The sequence below is a fragment of the Athene cunicularia genome (genome assembly GCF_003259725.1).
Source record: "Athene cunicularia isolate RWA chromosome 8 unlocalized genomic scaffold, athCun1 chr8_part1, whole genome shotgun sequence".
NCBI classification, from domain to species: Eukaryota; Metazoa; Chordata; class Aves; order Strigiformes; family Strigidae; genus Athene; species Athene cunicularia.
Genome location: NW_020799109.1, coordinates 16,665,872 through 16,677,475, shown reverse-complemented (window position 1 = coordinate 16,677,475; position 11,604 = coordinate 16,665,872). Strand labels below are relative to the sequence as shown.

Sequence of the window (11,604 nt, the reverse complement as noted above, 5' to 3'; positions counted from 1 at the left end):
TGTGTATAAGAGACAGCCCCCAGCTTTTCCTCCCTGCTCTCCCACTTTTCCTCCCCCTCCTATGAGGGGGGACGGTATTCTCAAGCTGCTTTGAGGTCGTTGTGTAACCAGATCTTCTTCACCGAGGAATTCTCTTGCAATGGACACTACTTGCTTTCATACACTGTTTTTTGGTTGGCACTGTCCCCGTCCCATCCCACACACCACCCCACTCCCACAAAAATAAGTGTATTGGATAATTAATAGATGATTCCAGTGGAATGTGATCCCATTTTTGCTTGCCTGCTGTCATATGTAGAAATTACTTTCATAGCATCTTGTAGGAAGAAAAATAGCTTTCTGCCTGACAATAATAATTTCAAAATAATTTTCTGTATATTATAATTTTCCGTTCATGCTTTAACTTTTTTAGCAGCTACAGATAAACAGAATAATGAGATACCTAATATTTTCTACCAATTCCTAATCCTTAGCAGTTTCTGTCTGTCACATCAGTGACACATCTTTCCTTTGGCTGTAGGTTGGCCAGTTCAAGGGAGGAAATGGGTTTTGTCTCTGCCCTACTTGGGTGCATTGTACATATTAAGTGATGGGTGAATGTGAAGAGAAGTCTGATTTGCTGAAGGACAGATTTTATTTTTCTTCTGTGTTCTTCTGTTTGGCCCAGCATAATTCTTCTGACTCTTGGTCTGTTATCATCCAGTCCATTTTGGTGTTATCACCTTACTCTTCCCTGAACACAGAGGTACTTGCTGATTATTTTGTTGGTGTTTTGGATGTTGTGGATTTTGCCTAAGGCCTTTCACCCAAGATGAGAAGCATTTGGGAAAATTGTCTCCTTTCTTTCCTTTCTTAATTTCCTCTCTCACTTCCACCCCATGTGCTCCCCTTCCCCCCAAGCATGGAAGGAAAGGTTTTAAGATAGGGTGTGAGCAATCCCTCTGTAGGGAGGTGAGAATGTGAAAACAAAAACCAAACACCATTTAAATGCTGGGATATTTGGTCAAATTGTTTTGGCTGCTCGTTAAAAACAGAACTGGTATTATGCATAGAAGCCATGTAATTGAGTTGCCTATTTTAATGTATTATTAGTAAATCAGAAGTGCAGGTTTTTATCTACACTTCCACTTTTAGTATGCAATTTTCCTGTGACCTTAATGCAAACATGAAGTTAAAGTCCTACTTGAGCAGTTGGGTCTACTTTATCACTCCTTGGTTGTGTCTTTCCCAAGCTTAGCTGTTACACTTATTTTCCAAGTGTGTTTTCGGTGATACAAAATTTATTGAAATTGTTTTGAAAGGGCAGGCTTTAGACAGCTTTAGCCATGTGTGTTTCAGCTGATTCATTATGTTTGGGTTTTTTTTTCTTAATTTGGAACTAGCAGTAGGAAGACAGCAGAGTTGTCAGAAAGTGTATATAAGTAAATTTTGTCAGGTCTGATAACTTGAAGTATACACATTATGAATTGTCTAGAATTCACTATTAGTTTAAGACTATTCCTCAAAATAAGGTGGTGTTTGGCAGTTATGGGCAGACCATTAGGCATTACTGTAAAATGGTCACGAGAGATTTAGTTGGTTTTCCTAACCATTAAAGCATTTAAAATCTTCCTTTTTTAAACAACTAATTTATTATTAAAGTATAACATTGTATTGATTTTCAGATAAGTGTGTATGGGGCACAGTTGTCATCAGAAGCCTGCAGAGAGCTGGGCTTCTCCAGTAACTTGCTATGCAGTTCTTGCAACCTTCTTGGACAGTTCAATCTGAATCAGCTGGATCCGTTCTGCAGGCAGTGCTGCCAAGAAGAAGCTCAGCTGGAAACCAGAAAGGTGGGGTTTGGACCAAATACTTTGTGGAATATTTTAACATGTTACTTTTTGTTTGAGACTTTTAATTTTAAAAATATATGAGAATCTGGATTATAATCTCAAGAGGAAAATGCATTGTTTCTGGATAGTCCAATACAGGATCTAGATTTGCAGGCTTGCCATACTGCTTTAAAATAACGTCCCTGTATGAGCAGAGGAACCATTGGTTCTGTGACAGTGTGAAGTGACTAATGGGAGCTATGTCCAGCTGCTTTAAATTGAAAGAAGTATGGGATTTGAAGAGGGGGAAAAAAAAAAAAAAAAAAGAGAGTGTAAGGAGACTGCTCTTGATTGCAGCTCTTGCTTGTTCACTGACCCATAGTGTAATGGCTGAGATAGTTCTGTCCCAGTGACCAAAAGGCTGGTGCAGCTGTTGGGTCTACTCCTGAAGTGGCACAAACCTGACAGAAGCAGGACTGCTCAACTCCATTCTGCAGCGGTGAGAGCAGCTAGGTACCAACAGCTAGAAATACTGGGAGTAGTCTTGCTCAAAGCCCATGCTGTACTTCAGTCAGCTAGGCTAAGGCAAAACATTTCTTTTATCTGTAGTAAGTAAATATCGGTCTTACTTAAGGTATGTCAGCAAGGAAGAATTTTCAGTCTTGAAAAGAATACATCCTTTCAAATATGTTGTAATTTAAGAGTACTTTAGAATGCATTGAAGACCAATCAATTATCAGGAGAATAGAGATTTCAAGGAGAAGAGATGCTGAAGTTATTTTTAATGGCTAGGAGGTAGCTGAGTAAGTAACAACATGATATTATTGACAAAATCTAGCAGGTTTCTCCTGTCAGTTAACTTCAGTATAATATTTAAAAAAAAAAATTGCATAGAATTTTTAACAAAATCACTGATTACAGTGTTAGACACAGCATATTAAATATCAGGAAGCAAGTGTTTGAGAATTGCAGAGAATTAGTAGTTCCTTAATATTGAGAGGCTACTAAGGGAAGAGGTAAGACTAAATTGCGTTGTTTCATATATTGACAAAAGAATGCTTGCAGTAATCTTTCAGTACAGTCACTATGGGACTTGATACCTAAGACTTTTTCTTTGCTAGATACATGAATTGTATAAAGGGAAGTTTGTCTCTGGAAAATGCTTCAGTTCTTATATCTATACACACACCCAAAAGCTGAAAAATTTCAGAATAAAATGTACTAATGAAGTGTGCTAAAAGGGAATGGAAAAACATGACAGGGTCTACAGCTGTGCTGTGGTTGTGTACCATAACCAGTAACAGTTGTGGTGGCAGCAGCAAGGCTTCCTGTCCTTGCTTAAAGAGTGAATGCTTTTAATTGCTCACATAATATTCATACAGTTTTGCCTCAGTGTGCGTAAGATGCAGCACAAGAAGTTGTGAAGCAGGATAATTTGTGTTGTCTTTTTTTAGGAAAATAAGCTAGGGGAGTTACATTTCATTTCTGTCAGTGTGACCTCTGAGGAAAAAAAAATAAAATCTGTCTATCAGTTTTTCAGTAATTTACTTAAGTATGTACCTTAGTTTGCATTGTAAACAGTGCATTAATAAAAGTTGGGTCAAACAACAGAATTTAAATGAATGGATATTTTTCTGATTATCTTGAATCAGACCTAGATTTCACCATGTGGATAATCACACTTCTTGTGTAAGACCAATCAAATGCCATTTTGTGGTCAGGGCTCTTCACTGTAAATATTCTTAGTCTCAAAACTTTTTCTATTTTAGTCATGCTGAATGTAGTAGAACAAAATAGGGCTGGATGGGGTCTCAAGATTGTTCGACAAATCCCTTCACAGTGAACCAGAATTTGTTGTCTATTCATAGGAACCCAGAGACTGTATATTGTAAGTTGTTCTTTTTCATGTATTTGTGTTGGTTTATCCAGTTTCATCTTCTGCTTGTGTTTTGTAGTAAATGTTAACAATTTGCAGCTATAGCACAATTCAATGTACATCTTGATTATTATTTTATCTTTTCTTATGTGACATTTTGGAAGAAATTTAATACAAATGCTAGTTATGATTTGGAGCTAGCATGTTAAGTATCAGCTTGAATTACAGGAGTGATTATGATACTGTTCTCATGTATTTTCATATCCAGGTTTGAATGCAGGCTTTGCATACTGTATGTGTGAATAGAAATATTGCATTGTTCTAATGTTATGGTTATATGGTTGAGTGCTAAATTATAACATCATTTCTAATGTTTTTTTGAATACTGTTTCAGAAGGTGGATTTTTTTGAATACTGTTACCACTGCTTGGAAATGTACATTTTGGATTTGTTATGTTTGTTTTGTTGGGTTTTTTTTTTAAAACTTACTGAGTAATTTCCCTTGAAGACCTGACAGTAGAAAATTAGTGTAGGGAGAACTGACCACAAATATTATCCTACCAGATTGTATTCAGAATCACCACATTTTGGATTGACTTGTGTTTTAACATAGTGCTGGTTGTAATCGGTGTTTGTAATTGAGTTTAAGACTTTACTCTTATGTAAAAAGTAATAATCTAATTTATAGTAGCTTCTTGCTACAGTAGTGTTTACATGGTATGTGTGAAGAATAGAAAAACTGAATGCCGCCTTTTGCTATATTTATTCCCTTTTTCTATTTTTTTCAGGTTACCATAGAAATCTTTCTAATGACAATTTGATAGTTAAGAGTAAATGGACGTAAAAAATCTTTAAGGGTTTTTTCCTACCCTCTTTCTTGAAGAATTTTAAAATCTTAGTCTAAAAACTTGCATCTAAATATGTCAGACTTGATGATTAGTAGCCTTTTATGTTGCAGAGTTCTAGAGCAGTGGTGCTCTGGGTTTTGCTAATGCTGTGACTACATGCCTGAGCATTCTTAAAGTACGTGAATCTTTTTTTCTGAACCATGATTCCAGTACATGACCTAGCTTGTTCATTATGCAAGCAGGTATTTCTTCCCATCATGTGACACAGCATGTTGGTAGCCTCTGCTACAAGCAGACTTGCAAACCATTAGGAATTCCAGGACAGACTTCAGGATTTTAAGTTAGTTCTTATAAGTACGTGGCAAGCGTTAGAGAAAGCAAGCGTTAGTTTATTGCATGACTTGTGCCTGAATTTTAAATGAAAATTTAAAATTAAAGGTAAGGGTATAGCACATGTGTCTGAGAATTTTTATATATTGTTGCTGCTTTTCACAAATGATCTGTAAAAATGCCCAGTCCTAAAAATACTTTGTGCTAAATAGCATCAGTGCAACCTCAAATGAGATGTTTACAGATTTCAACTGTTTCATATGCCTGAAAGATATTTATTAATCCTGGTCTTGTTATTGGTCCAGTATTCTGTGAATTGACATTGCGGAAAATAGCTGAGGTGCTCTTGTTACCCAGTATTTATTTTGCTCTTAACTTCTGCTGAACCTGTCAGTGAAATATTTTAATTACTTCATAATTGGACTGTGAGTAAAATGAAAAAAGTCTTTTGGTTATTTTCTCCTCTTCTAGAGATATTGTATTCACTTTCAGACTAATTCAGAAGCTAGCTTAAACAGTATTGCTTTAGACAGCTGCAAGTTTTAAGTCTCAGTCTGTCAGATGCAGAGTACTGCTGGTGTGTAAAATGTAGAAGGATGAAATAGAGGTGAAACTAACTGTGCGTGAAATTGTAGTAGCAGGAGAGATTGTCCATATTTTGCAGTAGCTGAAAATAGCCGCACTCCATCTGCAGCTTCACTTATTTTGTGTGATCGTTTCAGACATAGCTATAAGCATATTCCATTAATTGTATATTATAGTCCTAGATTTATCTCAGCAATATATGTGTGTCAAAATCCAAATTGATTTTAAGAATCAACTGTGTGATGAAATTTGCAATACATTACATTTTACAGTTGCACTGTGCAGGATTGCTACAACCCGTAAAAGTCATCAATATTTCCAAACAGAGTTTTGAAACATATTTTGCTCATTGAGATGTGTTGAACTTCAGCATTTTAAATTTCTGTCAAGTATTTGTCATGTCGTAATGTTATAGAATTTGGTGAATTAGATAACGTGCCATCAGGTGTAAGCAAAAGTTGGCCAGGAAATTGGAGACGTGAAAGTAGATGGCTTAGATGTCAGGTTGTCATGGGTAACATCATACATGTCTATCATACACAATTTCTAAATCGTTTATGATTCTAAAACAAGGCAAACATGATACAGAAATCTATATGCATACTTATTATATAGAGATGGATGACTTTTCCACTGTACAAATTTAAGCAAAACCATTTAAAATCCTGAGATTTTTAGCAACTTTCTTATGCACATATTTAGGGCTGTCAAAATATGATAAGCTGTCAAAGCATGGTTTAATAATTTACAGGAATAGCTGGCCTCTGCATTGCTAAGATAATGAGAAATTTAGGATTTTTCACCTACCTTGTACTAGATGTAACAACATAAATAAAACATCTCAGAAACTTGAAATGGATTATTGTGTTGTAAGAGAGGAGGTTTCTAACGATGCTCTTCTCGCACCAGTTAGTATAAAAGTTTCCTTTCATTTTCACATGAAAGTATTGTGAAATACTAACCTGAAACAAATGTAGGCAGCTTAAAATTTGGCTATTACTTTTTCTAAAAAATCTTAAAGCCCATCTTAAGGTTGCTTTACATTCAGATCCCCATTCTATATCTTACTGAACCTAAAATGATTTTCAGTATTTATAATTGCTGTTTGAAAGTTAATGCAAATCTACAAATATAATCCCTTTAGCTCTAGACAAACAGAATGGATGAGATCTGGGAAACTGTGGTATTTAGTGACCTTTAGTAAGTATTTTCCCAGCATTTTGAAAAATGCTGAAAACAGAGAACCAACTGGGGAGAAAAATCTTAAGAATGCATACTAAAACACTCTGGAAAATGGGGAGAAAAGTCAAAGCACAGCAGAGGAACCTTTCCTAGAGTTTTATTGTGGATTTCCACTGGCCTATCAGGTAAGCATGTTAGCATGTAAGCATTGTAATTGTAAATATAAGCACTGCAGTTAGATTGATCAAATCATGTAGCAGCTGGGCAAGTTGTAGACCTGTTCCCTAGTTGTTGCATTGTAGCTGATGCTGTACTTAACCAGGTAGTTTAACATTTCTGCACGAAGATCATATCATGTTTTCACTGCATCAAGCAGAGATTCTTTTCCTTGCAAGTCCTGGATACTTGAAATTGTTGGAAATCATTTTAAGACATGAATGATTCAGCTTGTGACAACACTGCAAAACCACGGAACTTCCTTCTAGTCTGTTGAAAGTGAAGGTGGGGCTCTGACCCCTTCTTCCACATCAGCCACCTGTTTCTGCATAGCCCGCAATTCCTGAGAAGTTTTTGTGGATGCAAAATAGGGAGGTGATGGACAATACACAACAGAAGGGTGAATTATATCCATTTATCCCGTGTAATATGTAACTGGTAACGTTCAGCTTGGTCTATTCTGAAGAAAATAGGACTTTTAATTTCACTGAAAGGTAAAAACAATGCCTATACACATTCAGTTTTCTGTAGTCTACCATCTGTCACTCACAACAAAATTGCTACTTGGGCCTTTAAGTATTATAGGGTGGGAGATGAGCATATATACAGAAATTGTTCCTCAGAACAGGTTATTTTAATCCTAATGGATAATATCTCTATTTTCCTTGTGATGTTGTTTGACCATAACTTAAAACCAGTTCTTTGGGTGGAGTTAGTGTTGGACCCCTCCTGGAAATGAAATAAGTATTTAGTGTAATAATACTAATAAAAATGTCCACTGTAATTATGACTGTGTACTACTTTTAATAAAAAAATATATTGAAAGCTCTCTTTTAAAGTCTACCCTTTTACATGTACCAACCTTTTAAATGTGCTGTTATGAATTACAAGGAGGAATAAGGTGATGTTCTTGTTCAGACTTACTTTTTAAAACTCAAAATAGTTTACAAAACACACAATAATTACTGAAACTAGAATAACTTGAAATGCTTTTAATGCTTTAGGCTACTCTTGTGTAACCCAATTTAGTTTCATTTTTCACTCTTTTTTTTTCCCCTTTTAATTTCACTAATTAAAGTGCTACACTCAAAAATTACTGTTGGCGGCTGCCTGCTTGTTCTGCCAGAGGCTTTTAATATGAATAGTTCCAATGAAACAGTCTCAACTCTTGGTTTTTAACTCGATAGATAAAAATAGAATTCATTGACATCTCAGTGGTGTAACAGAACTCATATCAATGGTTGTATAAATTAATTAGAATTTTAGTTGACTTGTAGCAGTTTCTCGAAGACCCCAGTTTTTTCTGTCTTTTGATGTGTTCTATAAAATCCTTTGTCATCTTTGTAAAAATCAAATTGTGATTTTACAGAGCTGTACCCCTTCTAATATGCTACCTAAAAATGGTTCATGTTCATTGTTTTTACCAAGTGTGACTTTTAAAAATAGCATAATTCAGTGATAACATATTTTATTTAACACTCAAGTAAACAGTTAGAACTGTAATTAAGGCTGATATGTCATATCTCCATTCAGAGTTTGCTTTTGACTAAAAAGTGTTCCATACAGTTCGCAGAGGAATAATTTTATGGGGAATATTGGTAGGGAAGTTGGGGAATTGAGATGATTGTGCCCTTTCTAATTGATAAAGTCCTATCAGAGTACTGTCACTTCAGAATATTATGCACAGCCATTCCTTGTACTAAAAATATGCTGAAGTGGATGTCCTTCTCAAGAACTTTACCATGTACACCCTTTCCCTTCTTCTGTACATGATGTTATCAGCAATGAAAATGAATGTTGACAAACAGTAGTTGTAGATAACGAAGGTGTAGATAGCTAGTCAATGACTAAAAAATAAAGTTACCATCTTTTGTTTGGATCAAATTGACCAAAAGTTAATCTCTGTCAGATAAATGAAGATAAAATACATTATCTGTCTGTAGTAGGGCAAGCCTTACCTATGGAAGATCTCTATCTAGTCTTATCCGTGAAAAAGAAAAGGTTAGGGAAATCATAAATGTGAATTTGCTAAATGTGAGTTAAAGTTGTTGATGTGCATCTGTGCTAGGAAATGGATTAGGTTTAGTTAATTAAGTCTGACCTTCTTCATCTGGATAAAATACTGGCATTTGTATCTACGTTTGTTGAAAAAAGTTCAAAAAGTACAGTCTTCAAATTACTTATTTGTATAAATTCAAATAGTTGATGAGTTCTGGTTTTGGTCTTTTCTTTGCAACTCTTCTAAAATGCTTGTTTTTTAAATAAAAGCACAGATTCTGGACAATAGAAGAGATCGTCAGGGATTGTACTGATAGAAGTAAGTAGTTAGATAGCAAAGTTAATTGGACAGTATATTCCAAAATTGCAACTTAAACTTACTCACTTTCTGTCTCTACTTTTTAGCTTACATAGTTCAGTAGGTCGAAGTGAGAGCCTGTAGGTAGGAGCCCTTTTCCCGCCACCTTTCTCCTCTGTTCCACTCTGCCCCTCACCCCCACTCAAACAAACAGGGACATTCACACCACCTAATCCATGCTACAGCTCCAGAGGTCTAAGGTTGATGGTTGCTCATCTTCTGCATTCTCTCTCACCCTTGTGCCAGATCTCTTGCTTATAGGACCTTCCACCAAACCATTTCAGAAAACAGATAACAAAAAATAGTCTGCCAGGAGGGGAAGTTGTTTTGGAGCTTTTTGGTGGTTGTTAGATTTAAAGAGCAGAAAATGTTTACATAATACTGCAAGGAGGAATGTTTAACAACAAAAATAAAACACTTAGGTGGATGACACATTTTCTGTATGCTGAAGATTGTAGTAGTATAACGCACAAGTGTGTTATGTTGTTCAATCTCCTACTCAAAGCAGAACTCAAGTTCTGAAGAACTCCAAGGATACAAATTCTACAGCATTAGTAAATTATTTCAGTGCTTAAACACCCTCATTGTGACTTTTTTTTTTCACCCTTATATGCAGTTGGAATTTCCTTCCCTGCAAATAAATGAGAGCTTAGATTCTGCTTCAGCTTTGTTCAGAGGAATTTGCCTGTAATACATAGCACTAGTCACAGGAATAGCACTAATTCATATAACTGGTTTTTGTCTGTTTGACTCTTTGTTTCCAAACTCAATTAATTGTTAGGCATCTCCTTTCACAGGATGATGAGTTGTGAATGGTAGCAGTTTCTTTGTTGCTAAATTTACTGATTACATCAGTTCTGAATGGTTCGTGTGTAGCAATGATTTTATTGGCTTTCTGCATTACAGAACAGTAATTCAAAATGTTCCTGGCGGTGTGAGGCCTTCGGACTGCTTGCTGTTAACCAAGAGATTCTTGCTCGTTTTCTGTCTCCAGGGATGGGGAAGACTAGAGTGATTTTGAAAACTTCTAATTGTCCCTGCATTCTCTTCCTCACTGAAGAGAAAATATTTTATAGTTTATATGTCAGTGTATATTCCTTTATTTTAACTAATCAAGTTTTCTAGTTAAAGTATCAGATTAATTGGTAGTTGTAAATTTAGGAAAGAGCAGAGGAAACTTGCACCAAAATATCTTTTCTTTGTGACTTCATTTCTCAGAAGAAAAAACATCAATTACTAACTCATTGTTTTGTTTCCTGGGTGGGTGGAACATACTAAAAAATAATTTGTGTGCTTTTCAAAGAAGAGATTACACACCCTATTTTAAAACAGTGCCAGTTTGTACATACTGAGCAACTTGGTCAATAAGAATAGTAATATCTATATTTTTCCTGACTTTTCTTTGAAGTAAATCAATAGTATGAGTTGATAGGGGATGAGGAGGTTTCTTTGGCACATCTGCATATATACTAATATGAAATCAAAATGACAGAATTTCATAAAAACAGAAATTGTTTGCATTGGAAAGAGATTAGTTGTTGGTAGTGGAAGATTGTCTTGTACATGAGACAAGGGAAAATTCCAGAGTTTTTGCAGTAGTCATAAAATTGTGTTTTACTGCTTGTTCTGAGAGCTTAACTTTTTTTTTTTTTTAAACTGTTTGATTTTAGGAGAGGAAAATATGCAGATATCAGAGGGAATCCAAATACCATAAGAGAGTTATTTACCATTGTGTGGCTTTATCATAACAGCCTGTTCCATTGCATGTTTTAAGAAGTGATGGTACTGTCATTTTTTTCAGGTGATTGCAAACAGCTGTGCAAATCCAGTTTGAGTGACACTTTGTAACCTCTGCAGGGTCGGGCTTAGTAGTTAGAAGAAACCAGCATATGAAGTACAGGCGCATTAAAAGTAAAATTAGGGATAATTTATTGTATTTTACGAAACTTTTTGTCACCTTTGATCTAACACCATTGATCAAGGAGCAATCTTAAGTACAGTTTTTTTCAGTTCAGTTTGATCTGAATTCTAGTTTGGTTGTAAACACGAACAGTTATATAGCAGCTTCATAGCAGGAAGGTAATTTTTCATCTGGAGTTTTCACCATGAGTAATTGTGATAACAATACCGTATCTTAATAAATGAAGCACTGCTGGAATTTTATCTTGCAGAAATTACTTCAGTTCCTTTCCTAATAATGGGTCAAATGTTTTCTTTCACCAAAGTTAAGGTTCCTTGTTTTTAATTGCTGGAACAATTATTTTTGCAATACGTGTTTTATCTACTGTTTTTATGTAAATGGTGGTTTATTCTGTTATAATTGCCACTTTCCTTCATCATTAAAGCAGATATGACTGATAGTGTGGTTTTTCTCCTCTCAGTTGTGAAGAGCCATCTTCA

At 35.4% G+C, this 11,604-nt stretch overlaps 1 protein-coding gene across 1 annotated transcript in view; it reads left to right on the top strand.

Annotated features, from left to right (window-relative positions):
- SELENOF (selenoprotein F) overlaps nucleotides 1-11,604 on the top strand; it is a 29,756-nt gene that overhangs the window by 2,938 nt on the left and 15,214 nt on the right. Inside the window, exon 4 of the mRNA XM_026853921.1 lies at nucleotides 1,661-1,832. Within this exon, the coding sequence (XP_026709722.1) occupies nucleotides 1,661-1,832 (172 nt within the window). The remainder of the gene's footprint in view (nucleotides 1-1,660; nucleotides 1,833-11,604) is intronic.